This window comes from Chiloscyllium plagiosum, unplaced genomic scaffold, assembly GCF_037043375.1.
Source record: "Chiloscyllium plagiosum isolate Xiang-an unplaced genomic scaffold, Cpla_swu_hap1 HiC_scaffold_4, whole genome shotgun sequence".
Lineage (NCBI taxonomy): Eukaryota > Metazoa > Chordata > Chondrichthyes > Orectolobiformes > Hemiscylliidae > Chiloscyllium > Chiloscyllium plagiosum.
The window spans coordinates 134,282,827-134,303,455 of NW_028270142.1; the positions used below are offsets into that span (position 1 = coordinate 134,282,827).

At 40.7% G+C, this 20,629-nt stretch overlaps 1 protein-coding gene across 2 annotated transcripts in view; it reads right to left on the minus strand.

The window, feature by feature from the left end:
- Positions 1-14,073: 14,073 nt before the first annotated feature.
- Positions 14,074-20,629, minus strand: part of afg3l2 (AFG3 like matrix AAA peptidase subunit 2) — a 60,626-nt gene continuing 54,070 nt past the window's right edge. For both annotated transcript variants that reach the window (XM_043687726.2, XM_043687727.2), the window contains exons 16-17: positions 19,443-19,637; positions 14,074-14,887 (exon numbers count right to left, since the gene is read on the minus strand). In XM_043687726.2, the coding sequence (XP_043543661.2) occupies positions 14,642-14,887; positions 19,443-19,637 (441 nt within the window). In that variant the 3' untranslated portion in view covers positions 14,074-14,641. The remainder of the gene's footprint in view (positions 14,888-19,442; positions 19,638-20,629) is intronic.

Consider the following 20,629-nt stretch of genomic DNA (forward strand, 5'->3'; position numbering starts at 1 on the left):
AGAACAAACTGAAACTAATTACAAATATCTGAAGGACAATTCAACTCTAACCTCAACAATAACCTTACCAATATTCAAGACTTAGTGAAAAGTCTCCATACTAAATCCCTTTTCTCAGCTGACATGTCTGTAATCAGAAACAAAAACAGAAATTGCTATAAAAACTTAGCAGGTCTGGCAGTATCTGTGAAGAGAAAGAGTTAATGTTTCAGATCCAATGATCAATTTTCTGAACATCTGTAAGCACACTTCTTTTCAGCAAGTTCTGTACATTTACTCTGTTACTCAACTAATATCTCAAGGTATTTCAGTTCATATGGGTTTCGTAAATTCATGTCTTTAGCAGTGTTTAATGATGCCTTCATCTCTGACATCTCCATAGTCTTTTGCCAATGACGTTTACTTCTAAGCAAGTCAGGATTTCTGCTCCAACTAGTTTTGAGACTGCTCAACTGCCAACACATTTTGTCATTTATAGATTTTGTCTATCTGAATGAACCGGTGTCTGGACCACTCTTTCTCCGTGAGAAAACTCAAGTCAGCAGATAGCTTAGCAAATATAAAGGTAATTATGAGGGCATGAGAGAGGAACTGACTAAAATAGACTGGAAGCAGAGGCTAACCGGGAAGACAGTAGAGCAAAAATGGCAGGAGTTTGTAGGTATAATTGAGGACACTGTACAGAGGTTCATTCCCAAGAAAAGAAAGATTAACCGGGGAGGGATTAGACAACCTTGGCTGACAAAAGAAGTCAGGAAATGTATTAAAGAAAAAGAGAGATCCTATAAAGTGGCTAAGAACAGTGGGAAATCAGAAGATTGGGAAGGATACAAAAGCAAACAGAGGATAACGAAGAGTGTAATAAGAAAGGAGAGGATCAAATATGAAGATAGGCTAGCCAGTAATATTAGAAATAATAGTAAAAGTTTCTTTCAGTACATAAGAAACAAACGACAGGCAAAAGTAGACATTGGGCCACTTCAAACTGATGCAGGAAGCCTAGTGGTGGGAGATAAGGAAATAGCAGGAGAACTTAACAAGTACTTTGCGTCAGTCTTCACAGTGGAAGACATGAGTAATATCCCAAAAATTAAAGGGTGTCACGGGGCTGGGTTGAGTATGGTTGCCATTACGAAAGAGATAGTGCTAGAAAAGTTAAAAAGTCTTAAAATTGATAAATCTCCTGGCCCCGATGGGATACACCCTAGAGTTCTGAGAGAGGTGGCTGAGGAAATAGCAGAGGCATTGGTTGAGATCTTTCAAGAGTCACTGGAGTCAGGAAAGGTCCCGGATGATTGGAAGATGGCTGTTGTAACCCCCTTGTTCAAGAAAGGATCAAGGCAAAAGATGGAAAATTATAGGCCAATCAGCTTAACCTCTGTTGTTGGTAAAATTCTAGAATCCATCATTAAGGATGAGGTTTCTAAATTCTTGGAAGAGCAGAGTCTGATTAGAACAAGTCAACATGGATTTAGTAAAGGGAGGTCATGCCTGACAAACCTGTTGGAATTTTTTGCAGAGGTAACAAGTAGGTTAGACCAGGGAAACCCAGTGGATGTGGTCTATCTAGACTTTCAAAAGGCCTTTGATAAGGTGCCACACGGGAGGCTGCTGAGCAAGGTGAGGGCCCATGGTGTTCGAGGTGAGCTGCTGGGATGGATTGAGGATTGGCTGTCTAACAGAAGGCAGAGAGTTGGGATAAAAGGTTCTTTTTCAGAATGGCAGCCGGTGACGAGCGGTGTCCTGCAGGGTTCGGTGCTGGGGCCACAGCTGTTCGCATTATATATTAATGATTTGGATGAGGGAACTGGGGTCATTCTAGCGAAGTTTGCCGATGATACGAAGTTAGGTGGACAGGCAGGTAGTACTGAGGAAGTGGGGAGGCTACAGAAGGATCTAGACAGGTTGGGAGAGTGGTCCAGGAAATGGCTGATGGAATTTAACGTGAGCAAGTGCGAGGTCTTGCACTTTGGCAAAAAGAATACAAGCATGGACTACTTTCTAAATGGTGAGAAAATTAATAAAGCCAAAGCACAAAGGGATCTGGGAGTGCTAGTCGAGGATTCCCTAAAGGTAAACATACAGGTTGAGTCCGTGATTAAGAAAGCGAATGCAATGTTGTCTCTTATCTCAAGAGGGTTGGAATATAAAAGCAGAGATGTACTACTAAGACTTTATAAAGCTCTGGTTAGGCCCCATTTGGAGTACTGTGTCCAGTTTTGGTCCCCACACGTCAGGAAGGACATACTGGCACTGGAACGTGTCCAGCGGAGATTCACACGGATGATCCCTGGAATGACAGGTCTAACATATGAGGAACGGCTGAGGATACTAGGATTGTATTCGTTGGAGTTTAGAAGATTAAGGGGAGACTTAATAGAGACGTACAAAATAATACATGGCTTGGAAAAGGTGGATGCTAGGAAATTGTTTCAGTTAAACGAGGAGACTAGGACCCGTGGACACAGCCTTAGAATTAGAGGGGGTCATTTCAGAACAGAAATGCGGAGACATTTCTTCAGCCAGAGAGTGGTGGAATTCATTGCCACGGAGTGCAGTGGAAGCCGGGACGCTAAATGTCTTCAAGGCCGAGATTGATAGATTCTTATTGTCTAGAGGAATTAAGGGCTACGGGGAGAACGCTGGTAAGTGGAGCTGAAATGCACATTAGCCATGATTGAATGGCGGAGTGGACTCGATGGGCCGAATGGCCTTACTTCCACTCCTATGTCTTATGGTCTTATATCTCCGAGGGGATTTGCAAATGTCCAGCGATGCAATACAGGGGTGTAATTTTAAAGACCAATGTACAAACATTTTCTGTATTTACAAACAGCTGCTTTACATTGTTCTGCCTTGTGTACAGATCGAGCTGTGAACAGATTCCTGACGGAACCCACTTGCAATATGCCTGTAGTTAAAATCACCATTGCTGGAAATGCTGTCTTCAGCTTTATTTCAAAGGACTTTCTGACGTTTTCTAAAAGAAAGTCATATATTTTACAGAATGGAAAATTAAAACCCATGTTCCCTCTATTTTGGAACTAAACTACATAACATTATGTACCTTATCTCCAAACTAGTGCGCTGGTCTCTTTCCTGCGTCCCAGTGATAACAATAACTAACACATCACTGAACCCTGAAGCAAGTAGAAAGTGTTTCCTATGCACTCAGTTTTATAGTCTTCATTTCACTCTGAATCCAGCTGAATCATCCTAAATCTATAATGAGCATTTGGTATGGTCGCACTGAATTCTCCATGAAGAGCTGTGGCTTAATGGTTGATAGAAAATAATTCGATCTTATATACTTGATGTCCCATTTACATTCCTTTCTGGCAAGAGGGCAGCAGAGTATGACGCTCCAGCCAGATTTCCTCTGCTTCATCAGTTTTTATTTTACCTTTTGCATTTTTCTTCTCCTTTCTGCAGTTTTCTTCCCCACAACTACTCCTCTCTTTCCCATCCACCAACCTTTAGCTGCTTAAACTTATCTGGTGGCAATGGAGAATGGAAGACAATGGGGCCACGGAGGGTGGTCGAGTCGTGGGCTGGAGCCCGATGCAGGAGGGTATCCCAAATGGCTAGTTCTCCCTGTATTCTATGAGATCTAACCTTGTCGAATGCCTTATTGAAGTCCACATAGATCACGTCTACCGCTCTGCCCTCAACAATCCTCTTCATTACTTCTTCAAAAAACTCAAATCAAGTTTGTGAGACATGATTTCCCACACAAAGCCATGCTGACTAACCCATATCTGTCCTTGCCTTTCCAAATACATGCACATCCTATCCCCAGGATTCCCTCAAATAACTTACCACCAACATCAGGCTCGCCAGTCTATTGAGCCCTGGCTTGTCCTTATCACTTCCTTAGCTTTCCACAGACTTCTAGGGTACACCTGATCAAGGCCTGGGGATTTATCCACTTTTATGCATTTCAAGACATCCAGCACTTCCTCTTCTGTAATATGAACATTTTCCAAGATGTCACCATCTATTTCCATACATTCTATATCTTCAATGTCCTTCTCTACAGTAAACACTGATGTAAAATACTTGTTTAATATCTCCCCCATCTCCTGCGGCTCCAACAAAGGCCACTTTGCTGATCTTTGAATGGCCCTATTCTCTCCCTAGTTACCCTTTTGTCCTTAATTATTTGTGAAAACCCTTTGGATTCTCCTTTACTTTATTTGCCAAAGCTATCTCATGTCCCCTTTTTTACCCTTCTGATTTCTCACTTAAGTATACTCCTACTGCCTTTATAGTCTTCTAAGGATTCACTCAATCTATCCTGTCTATACCTGACATATGTTTCCTTCTTTTTCTTAACCAAACCCTCAATTTCTTTGGTCATCCAGCATTCTCGATACCTACCTTTCATCACAACAGGATAATACTGTCTCTGGACTCTCGTTATCTCATTTCTGAAGGCTTTCCATTTTTCAGCTGTCCCTTTACCTGCATAATCTGCCCCCAATCAACTTTTGGATGTTCTTGCCTCATACTGTCAAAATTGGCCTTTCTCCAATTTAGAACTTTAACTTTTAGATCTGATCTATCCTTTTCCGTCACTATTTTAAAACTAATAGAATTATGGTCGCTGGCCCCAACGTGCTGCCCCACTGACACCTCAGTCACCTCCCCTGCCTTATTTCCCAAGAGTAGGTTAAGTTTTGCATCTTCTCTAGCAGGTACATCCACATACTGAATCAGAAACTTTTCTTGTACCCACTTAAATTCCTCTCCCTCCAAACCCTTAACATTATGGCAGACCCAGTCTATATTTGGAAAGTTAAAGTCCCCTACCATAACCATCCTATTATTCTTCTAGATAGCTGAGATCTCTTACAAATTTGTTTCTCAATTTCCCTCTGACTGTTAGGAGGTCTATAATACAATCCCAATAAGGTGATCATCCCTTTCTTATTTCTCAGTTCCACCTAGATAACTTCCCCGGATGTATTTCTGGGAATATCCTCCCTCAGTACAGCTATAATGCTGTCCCTTATCAAAAACGCCACTTCCCCCTCCTCTCTTGCCTCCCTTTCTGTCCTTCCTGTCGTATTTCTGAGATGTTGAGCTCAAGGTAGATATGGAGAGATCTGAAAACCTCCTCCATCCAATGCAGACCAACAGATTACTAGAACTCCGTATTTAAAAGGGCCCGACTGTAGGAAGACTTAAACCAGAAGGAAATAGCTGCTCTCTCAAAAATTTGCCTGTCTCTAATCACAGGTTAAATCATACAAGCTCCTGGATCCAGCCAACCTACTTGAATAACTAACAGAAACGATCCCTCATGCCTGCTCCACCAGTCAATGCAATTAGAGATGTCCCTGTGCTTCAATTCCATTTCCCTATAATATTTGCAAATTTCTTGATACTCTTTGTGCTCAAAAATATATTAATTTCAGTCTTGAATATACTCAAATACCCTCTAGCTGTGTGGGGTAGAGAATTCCAAAAATCTGCAACTTTTTCAGTGAAGATATTTTTCTATTCACCTCAATCTCAAATACTGAAAATCTGACCCTGATGTTTAGGCCCCCTTGGCAGGGAAAATGGCCTCCTGGAGATGAGTCACAGGCTGGAGCCCAGCGTGAGGAGGCAGCAAGGCCTTGAGTTCTGAAGCTGGGCGGGACAGGGACTAGAATTTGAATACTTCTAAAGATACTTTTTCTTCTTATTCTGGACTTTGAGTAATTCGCGTATTTTTTAAAACTTTGTATTCCTATGCTGAACTTTTTTACTGTTTCAAGTCTGTGACAAACACTTAAGTATCTGTATCTAGGTACCCTGTACATAAGTTGGTGCCAAAGTGGCGACATTACAAACTTTTAACTGCACCCATTCGAGCACACGTGACAATAAAGCTAATTCTATTCTGTTCATTTATAAAATTCAAAAGATTATTAGCCTTTTTCATTTTGTGTACTTGCAGTTTTGTTTAATAATCAGCCGTGTGATTGGCTGCTATGTTCTCTCTCATTCAACATGTTTGATGGTGAGCCTGTGAACCTCCCTGCGTGCTTTGTGAACAATTTCTTTCTCATTATTTACATAGAATTTTTTTGAAAAACTTATCACTATATTAGTCCATTGTGAATAAACAAATCCATGCACACTGTTCTTGACTAATCCAACTAGCAAAACTGGTTTTATTACAAATTGTGCATTTTAGGAATTTCCCACAAATGATGTTAGAGCAACCAATATACAGTCATTTGGATGTTATGTTGGCTTCTCTCCACTTTCAAATAACTGTCTACGGTAATTGAAAAGTTATGCTCAGAACAGTCGCTATTTCCTCTCTGATTCTGTTGAAAGATCAAGGGTTTATAATACCAGTGCTTTGTGCCAATATCCACTTTGAGTACTTACACATTTTCAATTCCAATTTCCTTCCTACTATTAGTTCTATTGGTTCCAGACTGGCTTTAGAACGTCTACATTCTCACTTCCACTATCATTTATGAAGATCAGCTCAAACTATTTATTTAATATCATTGACATAACCTTAGACCATAAGACATTAAATAAGATATAAGAGCCCAGAATTTGGCCACTGACTCTGCTATTCAATCATGGCTGATATGTTTCTCAATCCCGTTCTCCTACCTTCTCCTTGTAACTCTTGGGTCTCCTTACTAATGCAGGACCTACTATCGCTGCCTTAAATACACTCAAAGATCTGGCCTCCGCAGTGTCATCACAGAGGCACCACCCTCTGGCTGAAGAAATTAAACCTTATCTTTTAGTGAGATTCTGGCTTTGCTCATTGAGCAGGACTATTCTCTCATTAACAATACTTTTATATAATTACAAATTACCAGACTTTGTTGTGCAATGCACTGTTTTTTCATTCATTCATGGCTAGAGGCATCGCTGGCTAGGTTAGCATTTGTTGCCTATCCTTAAAAGGTGATGAACTTCCAGCGGAGCTTTGTTAAGTTATTGCCATGCATCGTGTAGATGACACACGCTGCTGTCATGATGTGTTAGTGGTGATGGAGTGAATGCTGGAGATGATGGATGGGTTGCCAGCCAAGCGGGCTGCTTTGTTCAGGAATCAAACTCCTGACTTGTACCTTGTGGATATTGGGAAGAATTTGGAGATAAAAGGTATGTTGCTCACCATAGAATTCCTAGCCTCTGACTGGTTCTTGTAGTCACAGTGTTTATATGGTGAGTCCAGTTTAGTTTCTAGTCAATGGTAGCCCCCAGGCTATTGATAGTGAGAGATTTAGTGTTGGCAACGAAGAGGTGATGGTTAGATTCGCTCACTGCAGATTGGCATCAGCACTTGTGGCATGAATGATGCTGAACCTTGTACAATCATTGGTAAATACCCCCACTTCTGACCTTACTGTAATTGAAGGTTGGGGGGGGGGGGGGGGGGGGCACGCTCCCATTGATGAAGCAGTTGAAGATTATTGGCCAAGAACATTACTCTGAGGAATCCTGCAGAGATATCCTGGAGCTGAGATGACTAACCTCCAACAATCATTTTGTAGTTACAATTTCAACCAGTAGAGTGTTTTCACAGAATCATTCTGGTGCAGAACATGCCATTTGACCCATTGTGCCTGCACCAGCTAAATTATCTAGTGTCAATTGCTTGCCTCTCTCCATATCCAGGTGGCTCAGTGGTCAGCACTGTTGCCTCACAGCACCAGGGAGCTGGGTTCTATTCCCATCTCAGGTGACTGTGTGAAGTTTGCACATTCTCCCCATGTCTGTGTGGGTTTCCTCCAGCGCTCCGGTTTCCTCCCACAGTCCAAAGATGTGCAGGGCTGGTGAATTGGCTATGCTAAATTGCCCATAGTGTTAGGTGCATTAGAGGGAAGTGGGTCTGGGTGGGTTACTCTTCAGTGTGGACTTGTTGGGGCAACTGGCCTGTTTCCAGACTGTAGGGCATCTAATCTAATCACATTTCAAGGCAGTGCATTCCATATCCTAACTAGTCGCTGTGTGAAAAATAATTTTCGCAGCACCCGGTTCACTTGCTCATCACTTAAAATCAATTCCCTCTCACTCTAGTGTCTTTTACAAATGGAAACAGCCTCAGCATGTTCCTTTAGCTATTCATACTAGGCAAAGTACTGACCACAGCAACCAGGCAAGGCTTGAAAACTCTAAAATATGTCCAAAATTTGATGTGATTCTGCAATTTGACATTTGCTAAATAATCCTGATTGAATAAAGAATTGCAGTGACAGCCAATTTCAGATAGGCTTGCAGTATTCTGGAAGTCGCACATATCAATGCACAGGGCTCTATACTTTGCAATTAGAAAGCTCATACTCACATATCATTTGTTTCAATTTGATAAAGTTGGCAATGCTATTCTCTTGTTCATTCCTCAGGTCAGTGGTTTGATCAACCAAAGTCAACTTGCCTGGTTTTAAATTTAAACAAAACTTAGCAGTTAACTGTCAGTCATCAACTTTCTAGCATATTCCCCATGCCACCAACTCTCCCAATCAAACTACACTTGCCAACCAATCAGTACTCCCTTCTCAATGTTGTTTCCTCAACAGTAGTATTCTTTACAAATGCCCTGAGTTGCAACATGAGTCGGTTTGACAAAATGCCTTTTTCAGCAAAACTTCAAGTTCTGTGCAAACAATCAGAAAGCTCTTTAAATCATTTAACAGATTTGAGGTTTAAAGGTTATTCCATTAAAACATCTTCCCTCATTGCCATTTAGTATCAATGATCCATCCAACTTGGAATGGCTCTCAAAAAAAACTGAATGCATAAAAGAAAATATTTTCTACAGGTGTTTGAGAATGAACTTGAGAGAGGAAAGTGATAGTAAAAATAGGGTCATCAGCATAAGAGAGGAGGAAGAAACAAGAGGAAGGAAATAAACCAACAGCTTTTGTGGAACAGTAAGTGTGGGAGATGACATAGCACCTGTTCATCTGTTTAGTGATGTCAACACTGATCAAATTACAGCTCAATTCCTTCCAGTTTTTAGTATGAAACACAACATTGGCTTGTCAAAATGTTTGGAAATGTCAACTTGTGTTTCACCAGTGCTGGATATTTGTTATATTCAGTCAGACGCATGGCAGATAAACTTTAATACTGAGTTTCTTCAAGATTCGTAAGAACATCCCAGGAATCATTGATGTGCTCAGGATCCTTAAATGCATCATTAATTGTAATATTAATCTTCTTTGGAGGGGGATTCTACTGGCAAGATCAGAAGTTATTGTATATTCACAAATACCCTTCTTGAGCAATGGCAAACTGTATGGGAAAGCTATTCCTACTTGCTGTCAGGTGGGGAGTTTCAGGATATTGACTTCAGTGATAATCAATGAATGAATGGCAATGTACTTCACAATCAGGATCGTGTGTGACTTGGAGGGAAACCTGGAGCTGGTGGTGATCCTATGCATCTACTGCCTTTGTCATTGTAGGTAATTTCCAACATTTGAGCTCATGTTGAAGTCAGAACAGGTTATGCTTTGGTTACTCAGTGCTCTATTCAGGTTTCAGGACTTTACAGGAGAAGATATTGAGGCTGTAAAGGTGATTCAGATTGGAACCATGGGGCAGTCAACATCAGCCATCCCCACTGAGCGAGGGGATGCTGGAGGAGATTCTTCAGCCTTGAAATTCAGAACAGTAGGGCATTTGCCATTCAGTAGCATCATGGTTGATCTGGTTTTGGTTTCAATTTAATTATCCTGATGCATCCCTTCACTTCTGTTGCGATGGAGGCTAGAAGAATGCAGTGTTCTTCTAGGCCAACTACATCATAAAAAAGACTTTCTCCAGTTATCAAGGTGGCCAATACCCATTAATTTCAGGGTTTAAACAAGATGATCCATCAACCAGGTTATTATCAAAGCAAAATGTATTTAAGAAAAATGCAATAATTGGTTAGCTATCAGCAATATAGAAAAATATTCCTCACACACACACTTCAGGAAAAGAGAATAAAAAGCTTTTGCTCCAGAGATTGGATTTTAAAAAGTACCTTTGCCCAAGGGGATATTGCAAAAGACAAAAGGTTAAAGTGCAGAATGTTCCAGAGCCTGTCACTGTGGTGCCCTGGCATGTATGGTTAAGTCAGTAATCAAACTGTTGCCTGTAATTTATACAGACAAAGCCTTCATCAGGATATACAATCATAAGATGTTTCTTTTGTCACGTTTAAAAAAACACAAATAGCTTCCATCCTGAATAGTTTTCCTTTCCAGAAATGAGACACACCTGTTGGGCTCTGCTTGCTCGAAGCATGATTTCCTGCAGCTTAACCAGATAATACAAATACCTCTTCAAGCTGGTCACCAGGTGCCGTGGCGATTGTCACTACCTCTGAGCCAGAGGTCTGCAATAACATCTCTGCACAGGTTGATAAAGGAAAAGATCGACAAGCCAGTCATTATTCAAAACTAGTCCCAGCAAAGCAAGCAATTGTCACCATAGAGTTGTGAAGTTACGCAGCATAGAAACAACCCTTCAGTCCAACTCCATGCCAACCAGATATTCTAAACTGATCTAGTCCCATTTGCCAGCATTTGACCCATATCATTCTATTCAGATTTCTTGGAATAGATTAGATTAGATTAGATTCCATGCAGTGTGGAAACAGGCCCTTCGGCCCAACCAGTCTACATTGACCCTCCGAAGAGTAACCCACCCAGACCCTTTTCCCTCCGACTAATGCACCTAACACTATGGGCAATTTAGCATGGCCAATTCACCTAACCTACACATCTTTGGACTGTGGGAGGAAACCCACACAAATACAGGGAGAATGTGCAAACTCCACAGAGTCACCCAGGGCTGGAATCAAACCTGGGACCCAGGTGTTGTGAGGCAGCAGTGCGAACCACTGAGCCACTGTGTTGCCCTAAACAAGGACCAATTTTGACACTGCGAGCACGGACCAAACTTCAGCAAGACACTTGGTCAGTGTGGGGATTGAACCCACGACCTTGGCGTTATTAGCACCACAGTAATCATCTGAGCTAACCGACCTACACATAGTCACCTTTTTCTCAATCACAAGATGTGGCATTGCTGGCTGGGCCAGTATTTATTAGCCATTTCCAGTTGCACTCAAGGAGATGGTGATGAGCTGCCTTTTTGTACTGATTTGGTCCATTTGGATTAGGTATCCCTGCAATGACATTAGGGAGGAAACTCCAAAATTTTGACTCAACAACATTGAAAAAGTGGTGATATATTTCCAAGTCAGGATGGTGATTGGCTTGATGAGGAACTTGCATGTGGGGTACCCATGTATCTGCTGTCCTTGTCCTTCTAGATGGCAGTGGTCATGATACTGGAAGAAACTGTTGAAAGAATCTTGTTGAATTTCTGGGGTACATCTTATAGATGGTACACACTATTGCCACTGTGCATTGGTGGTGAGGCGACTGAATCTTTGTGGATATGGCACCGATCAAGCAGGCTGCTTTGTCCTGGATGGTGTCAAGCTTGTGTTGATGGAACTGCACCCATCCAGGCAGTGGGAAGCATTCCATCACACTCCTGACTTGTGTCTTGAAAGATGTGGACAGGCTTTGGGGAGTTAGGTCATGAGTTACTTGCTGCAGGATTCCAAGCCTCTGGCCTGCTCTTGTACCCAGTTTATTAACAATGGCAAGTCCAGTTCTGTTTCTGGTCAATGGTAACCCCCAGCATGCCTGATACTTGGGTGTCCCAAATGCTCCTTGCAGCCGGAGTCTGGATATTAACTAGGCCTTGCTGCATTTAAACATGGAACTCTTCAATATCTGTAGAGATGCAAATTGTGCAGTCAGTAAACATCTGCACTTACGATGAAGGGAAGGTCATTACTGAAGCAGCTGAGTTCAGTTTTGCTCGGGCCCCTCAAATGCCTCAGTCAAACGTGGGTTTGATGCCAAGATCAGTCACTCTCACCTCACCACTGTAACACAGCTTTTTTCTCCTTGTTCGAATCAAGGTGATCCACAGGAGGCCTTGATTTAAAAAAAAACTCCAATGCCCATTGGGAATGTTCAATGGCTGCTTTTAAAAACAACTCCAGGTATGCCCATACAACTAGAATTCAATTTTCCACAATCCTTCAAAACTAGGAAGTAAATAGTTTTACGAAGATACCTTCTATCAGACATGAATATATTCAACGACCCTGCCCCCCAATGAAGAGAACTTCAGAAGAAAGATCCTGACAGCAAATAAATTCTCATTTCATTCTTTAACTTTTAAATGGCATCTCACAGTTTTAGACATCACAAGAGGAACCATTCTCTCAGCATTCATCCTTTCAAGTCCTGTCAAGATTGTATGCTTCAGTCAAATTTTCTGAATTACTCAATCTCGGATGCGAGCCTGACCTGCTGTGCTTTTCCAGCACCACACTCAACTCTAATCTCCAGCATCTGCGGTCCTCACTTTCACCTTATCTCAATTACTTCTAGATCCTAATTGGTATGGCATGTTTTATACTGCATCTTTCCCATAATAAAGTAATCACTGAGATCTAGTTACATGAACAATTGCACTTCACACACTTGCTAACAACCTAATACTTTTGTGACAAAGCCACTCCTTTAACAAGGTTATGCTGTCCTTGGCTTTATTTTTCCCCAAGACAGGTTGTAAATGACACAGACTCCGAAAAGTCTAGGTTTAAAGGGTTTTAGGGCCAATTTGATAATAGCTAACAGATACTGCCTCAGGTAGAAGCTTTCAAGTTTGAAAAAAAGCACTTGTACAATGAAAGGGGAGTGGCTAGTTCTCCCAGCTCAGCTTTACTCTGGTTTGGTTTGGTTTTTAGAGTAGTGTAGAAAAAGCTGCTGGACCCAAAGAAGCAGGTCCAGGTTGGTACTCTCTCTCTGACGTCTCGCCTGTAAGACCCTGTGTTTGATTTTACCTTTTGTGCCAAGGGGTGTTTCTGGGGATTGATGTAAGAATTTGGAATAGCATCATTAAGTTGGGATGAGCTGTTGGTTTTTAGAGAGGTTAGATTATTCAGTATTCTGTTTTCTGTTGTTTGTGTTTCATTCAATAATCTTGGAAACCAATTCAGTTTTGTTTAAAACTAAGTGGTTTGACTAGTTGATTCTATCCTGGAATATCCACTTTACACTTGCTTAAAACAGCCAGCAAAATTAGGGTCTGGGCTACCTTCTTGAAATGTCAAGGGGTCTGGCATGATCCATAACATGAATTATGCAAAGAAAGGTGTATCTCATGAACCCTCATCTTTGGAACCATGATGTCACATTTTGCAATGTTAACAAATGCCTTGCATTATTTAAAGTTTGCGATCATGGTAAAATAATACAAAAGCCAAAGAATTCTTCAGCAGTCATGCCTCAAGCAACATGCACAAGGGTATGCACTGTCTTCTCCTATAATGGAGTCTGATTTCAAAGCTCTGCACACACATGTCCATTTTCTAAAAGGCTGCAGATTGGTTACACATTAATTTATAAACACTGAGTGCAGGCAGATTTGAGGGCAGCATCCTAATAACTGATTATTAGCCCTTACTAAAGAAAGGGATAATTAAAGTTTAGCAAAGGGAGTGAGATTGAATACAATATTCACTGAAGGAAAAACAAGACGACTTCATGTCAACACTGCACCAAGACTAGAAAGCTTCTCAAAGTACTAAGAAAATTTGGAACAATTATGTGCAAAACACTGATAAATCGAAAGCTGAAACTAACTACAGTATAACATGCAAGGCAAAATATTGCAGATTCTGGAAATCTGAATTAAAAATGTAAAATTCTGGAGAAAATCAGCAGGTCTGACAACATTTAAGGAGAGAGAAAAACAAGAGCTCATGCTGAGACTAAAACTTCCTCTTCAGAACAGAATGTAGCACACCCCTGGAACGTATATCTGTCATCAGCAAATAGTTATTGATATTAACTTCAAGATAGTCAGAGCTCTTTGAAAACTTTATTCATTGTCATGCTTCCCTTTAGAGTTTCATTTCAAAATTATTTAATGACTGGGTATACTACGTATTTGATTAATGAGCGTATTAATAGCAGAAATCACAGTCTACCTACAAAATTAAGATCACATCCCAGCCCAGGATCAATAGCAAAATTGAATATTTTAAGTTTTATTTAGGTATCCCATTTGACATTTCAAAATAAACAATATTTACACAACTAATTACATTCAAGTCTTCAATTGCTTACAGCCCCAAATAAAGAAGCCACAGTGTATGGAAAATTATATACGAAAAGTCTCAGCCATGAGCTCCTGCTAACTCAGCAGACAATCCCTTGCATCTTCAAATGTGCAGAACAATTGGTTCTGCAAATAGAAGTTAATAAATAGAAGTTCCATTCAAATGAAACCAGATGCTGTGTGAATAGTCAGAGACTTCAGGTGCTAAAATGAAGCAGCAAATTTTGTTAAAATACAAACCTTAAAACAAAGTGGTATTTTTGTTTCATGTTCATTTCCACAGAACAAGTTGGCCCAAAGGAAATTAATTACTGTTAAAGCCACACTGAATGCAGAGAGCTTGAGCTGGTGAACCATATGAGTTTAAAATTCTTTAACCAACAAGTCTGAACACAATCAAGGAGGCACAATGTTTCTGTTGTAGGATCACAATTTCTTAAACTTACAAAAGCAAAATAATTATTTTGTCTCATTTGGTATGCCAGCTGTCGAGCGATCCCTCTTGTAATTTACTCTTCTTCTCATAATTTCTCTCATTTTCACGATCTTTATTCCAGTCTTTGAGGCCCTCCGGAAGGGATGTGTCTTCTTCAAGGCTTCCTGTTCCTTCCACAAACTCCTCATACGTTGACTTCTCTGCAAAGGGTCGAGGTCCCAACAGTTCAATCATATCTGCCTTGTCTAATACCTCTTTTTCCAACAATCGCTGAGCAATCTGAAATTTGGAAGAAAACAAAAACAAACATAAGTTTATGGTTATTATATAATCATAGTCATACAACACAAAAAAAAACAGACCCTTCGGTCCAACCTGTCCATGCCAACCATGTACCCAAACTCAGTTAGTCCCACTTGCCTGCGCTTGGCCCATATTCCCTCAAAACCTCACCTATTATGTACCTATCCAAATGTCTTTTAATTGCTGTAATGTACCTGCATCTACCACATCCTCTGGCAGTTCATTCCTTATATGCACCACCCTGTGTGAAAAATTTGCCATTGCTATTCACCTTATCTATGAACCTCAATTTTATAAACCTCTATAATGTCACCCTTCAACCTCCTACACTCCATGGAACAAAGTCCCAGCCTATCCAGCCTCTCCTTATAATCAAATCCTCCAGCCTCAGTAACATCCTTGTCAATCTTTCCTGCGCCCTTTCCAATTTAATAATATCCTTCCTATAACAGGGCAACTAGAACTGTACACAGGAAAAAGTGAGGACTGCAGATGCTGGAGATCAGAGTGGAAAAGTGTGGTGCTGGAAAAACATAGCAAGTCAGGCAGCATCCGAGGAGCTGAAGAATTGATTTTCCAGGCATAAGCCATTCATCAGGAATTCTTGATGAAGGGCTTATGCCCAAAACCTTGATTTTCCTGTTCCTAGAACTGTACACAGTGCTCCAAACGTGGCCTCACCAATGTATAGCTGCAACATTACTTCCCAACTCCTATACTTAATAGTCTGACCAATGAAAGTGTGCCAAAGTCACCACCCTGTCTACCTGTGATGGCACTTTCAAGGAACTATGTACCTGAATCCCTAGGTTTCTCTGTTGAACAACACTCCCCAGGAGCCTATCATTAGCTATGGTCCTACCCTGGTTTGTCTTATCAAAATGCAACACCTCTCATTTATCTAAATTAAGCTCCATCTGCCACTCCTTGGTCCTTGGTCCTTTGGCCCAGCTGTTGTACTCTTAGATAATCTTCTCCACTGTTGACTATACCACCAATTTTGATGTCATCTGCAAACTTAATAACCATGTCTCCCAAATTCTCTTCCAAATTGTTTATAAAAATGACAAACAACAGTGGACCCAGTGCTAGTTCATGCAGAACACCAATGGTCACAGCCCTCCAGTCCGAAAAAAATCCTCTACCATTATCCGGTGTCTCCTACCGTCGAGCCAATTTTGTATCTAACTGGCTAGCTCTCCCCGAATCCCATGTGATCTAACTTTACTAACCAGTCTACATGGTTTTACCAATTCTAAAAAGTGTGAAAATAGATAAGTCCCCTGGGCTGGATAGGTTTTATCCTAGGATTTGCTGGGAAGCCAGGGAGGAGATTGCAGAGCCTTTGGCTTTGATCTTTATGTCATCATTGTCTACAGGAATAGTGCCAGATAACTGGGGGATAGCAAATGCTGTTCCCTTGTTCAAAAAGGGGAGTAGAGACAATTCTGGTAATTACATACCAGTGAGCCTTACTTTGGTTGTGGGTAAAGAATTGGAAAAGGTTGTAAGAGATAGGATTCATAATCATCTAGAAAGAAATAAAGTTGATTAGGGATAGTCAACATGGTTTTGTGAAGGATAGGTCATACCTCACAAACCTTATTGAGTTCTTTAAGGAGGAGACCAAACAGGTGGATGAAGGTAAAGCTGTTGATGTGGTGTATTTGGATTTCAGTAAGGCCATTGATAAGGTTCCCCACGGTAGGTTATTGCACAAAATATGGAGGCATGGGATTGAGGGTGATTTAGTGGTTTGGATCAGAAATTGACTAGCTGAAAGACGACAGCGGATGGTGGTTGATGGGAAATGTTCATCCTGGAGTTCAGTTCCTAGTGGTGTACCACAAGGACCTATTTTAGGGCCACTGCTGTTTGTCACTTTCATAAATTACTTGGATGAGGGCATAGAAGGATGGGTTAGTAAGTTTGTGGATGACACTAACATTGGTAGAATTATGGTCAGTGCCAAGGATGTTGCAGGCTATAGAGGGACATAGATAAGCTGCAGAGCTGGGCTGAGAGGTGGCAAACTGAGTTTAATGTGAAAAAGTGTGAGGTGATTCACTTTGGAAGGAGCAACAGGAATCAAGAGTACTTGGCAAATGGCAAGATTCTTGGCAGTGTAGATGAGCAAAGAGATCTCGGTGTCCACGTACATAGGTCCTGAAAAGTTGCTATCCAGGTTGATAGGGTTGTTAAGGCATACGGTGTGTTAGCTTTTATTGGTAGAGGGATTGAATTTCAGAGCCAGGAGGTCATGTTGCAGCTGTACAAATCTCTGGTGCAGCTGCATTTGGTGTATTGCGTACAGTTCTGGTCACTGCATTATAGGAAGGATGTGGAAGCTTTGGAAAGGGTTCAAAGGTGACTTACTAGGCTGTTGCCTGGTATGGAGGGAAGGTCTTATGAGAAATGCTGAGGGAATCGAGGCTGTTTTCATTAGAGAAAAGGTGGTTGAGAGGTGACTTAATTGAGACGTATAAGATAATCAGAGGGTTAGATAGAGTGGATAGTGAGAGGCTTTCTCCACGGATGGTGATGGCTAGCACGAGGGGACATAGCTTTAAACTGAGGGGTGATAGATATAGGACAGATGTCAGAGGTAGTTTCTTTGCTCAGAGTAGTAGAGGCATGGAACGCCCTGCCCACAACAATAGACTCGCCTACTTAAAGGGCATTTAAATGGTCATTATATAAACATATGGATGAAAATGGAATGGTGTAGGATAGATAGGCTTCAGATTGGTTCCACAGGTCAGCGCAACATTTAGATTGGAAGGGCCTGTACTGCACTGTAATGTTCATGTTCTACAGTTATTGAAAGGACTCGATAAATAAATTGCTTTAGATGCGAGGGAAAGTAAAACGAGGAACTATGAATACAAAATAAATCTAATGTAGAATCCAGGAGAGACTGGTTTATCCAAAAATGTGGAACTAGCACTAGGAATAATTGAGGTGAATACCATTAAAGCATTTAACAGGAAGTTAAATGCTGCTAGGGTTGGATGAAGGAGAGTCAGAGGAAGTTCATGTGAAGCATAACCAATGATCTGTTTCTGTTTGTAAATTCCATGTAATGTTATGGAATAATAGTATGGTGAAGGACACATTCAAAACCTCACCGCAGTTAGTTTGCAATCTCAATCAAATTACTGGGTGGAGATTAGGAACTTCCTGTGAGGAGGACGGGGGTGACAGAAGAGATCCAAAAGAATGCCACTGCCTTAAGCAACGTTCCATACCTCTAAACGTTACATCATCATTAAATATTGTAGAAATAATTTATCTATTGAGCTCCAGCTGATGCGATCAGGATGGGACTTTTTAAACAAAATAAATGGACTGCAGTTGGACATCAAATCATTTTACAATTACAGCAGAATAATGTCATAGACTAGACAAACAATATGTTCTAGCTCCAGAATTTCAAAGCAAACTGTAAACAGCTACAAAATAAATCAGGATCAAAGAAGGTTAAAACAATAAATAAAAGGTAAGATTTACAGTCAAGATACCACAATCTAAACCACTTGAGACTGTCAGTGTTATTTAATTTTTATGATTACATAAAGTCTTAAGAGCAGGAAATCTACTTATTTATGAAATAATAAGCTGTGAAGAACCTGTACAAGTACAAACAAGTTTCTCTTTCTCTCCTGCTCGATTAAAGGAATGTTTCATGATACAGCTCAGGTCCACAGGTGCCAGCAGCCTATGTTAGGTCTTCCAAGAGAGCAATCTTTATATGTTAGCTTCATTGCAGGGACTGCAGGAAGCCTTATGAATGACTTTCTTTTAAAAACAGATGTAAATACATTATCCAGATATTTCAATATGGAGTAAGTTTACAACTGTCATTACATTACCAGATAGTTAGCTTAGCACAACCAGAGATTGTAATTTTGACTTTCCTGTGCTCAGTATCATACAGAGTAGAGAGCCCCAACATCTCTAAATGAAAACTTCCAGATATAAATAGGAAATATATACTTATATATTCGTATGAAGACACCAAATGGTATGGGCTGTAACTTATTTATAGATGTTCACATGATAATCTAATGTGGGTAAAAATGATGTCTAACAGTCTCCCCTTATAGCATGATCTAAATTGCAAAGTGGGCATTTTAAAGACTAGGTGACCTCTAAACTTAAGTTATCAATTTGGCCTTGTGACAGCTTTGTTATAGTTTCGAAACTTCAGAATAGTCGGTTGCCTGTGAGGAGTGCTCTCCTTTATGCATGTAAGAGCACATTCAGTTTTAACAGCTGAGAGAGAAGACCCATGAAGAAAACCCAAGTTGTGCTTTCCTGGGTGGCTGCCCAGACAAATCTGACAGAAATCTGAAGAGATCGCTGCAGGTCCATGTACTGGCGCCGAGCCAATTTTCCTTCCATTTTAGAGAAATGAATTTGTGGATTAAGATAGCAGGCGAAACAACTCAGCCAGCTCCCACTGTAGCAAAAGAATTCTTGCAATTGTCAATAAAAGGCAGTTTTAAAGTTTTATATCAAATTTTCCAACCTTCTCAACTTCCGCTCTTTTTTCTGTTAGAAGCGACAGAGTCCTCTCATATGCAGAATTGATGACCAATCGCACCTCTTCATCTATCAGTCGGGCAGTGGCCTCACTATATGGCTTTTCTAAAGTCATCTCGCCTTGTCGTGGAAAATCAAAAGAAACCTGGCCTACTTTTTCATTCATACCAAACTGGACAATCTAAGAAAACATCATGAAAATTAAACATGAGTTTACCACATAGTAACATTGCTCATGAAGCTACAAAGCCCAAGAATATAATACACACTCCCCAACCCCAACAAAGACCAATTTCATTGGTAAACCAAGTAAACAAAAATCCTTTTTCTCCAGTATCCTCCCTCCACCCTGCACCTAGAAGTTTTTCAGCATTATGTGCTAACCAAGGATAACTTTGACTTGGATGTTCCACAAATTAAAAAAAGGAAGAATCAACCCTCCCCTTGCACTGCAAAATTCAAACTTTTCATAAACAGACTTTCTTTAAGGTGTTTAAAAGGTGAAAAGCCTTTTAGGATTTTAACACATGCAAAGAAATGGAAATTCACTGAGGTACTGTGGCATGAAACAGATCTTTGCGCAGTAGTGGGAATGAAGGAAATTGAAACTATGAAGATCTAACAAAGTTACTTAAAATCAAAAGTGGTGTACAAGTGGGGTTAGAGAGAAGATTGGGGGTCAGGTGATCCAAACTACTGGTAGGCCACCTCACTAGGAATTGCAGGGAATTCAGAGAAACGAATCCATCTTTCACTATTTGTTACATTATTAACTGAAGCTAACTGCACAGGAAATTAAGTTGCAGATCTCAGGATCAGTGGCCTAAGACAAAAGAACCTTTTTTCATGTAACAAGGATGATTGCGCACAGGATAGTGAAAAGCAGCAAAGTCACAGCTGTATGAGGGACTGGAAAATGATGAGCTGTAATGAAATACAAATACTTCTAGGTCATATCAAATGGGTGAAATGATGATGTGTAGAAACATTAGTTTGCCGTTTGATTACTTTAGCAAGGCCTTTGACAAGGTGTACTGGCTAGTAAGGTTAGATCTCATGGGATCCAGCAAGAGGTAGCCAATTGGATGCAAAATTGGCTTCATGGTAGAAGACAGAGGGTAATTGTAGATGATTGCTATTCAGACTGGGGAACTATGACCAATGGTGTACCAC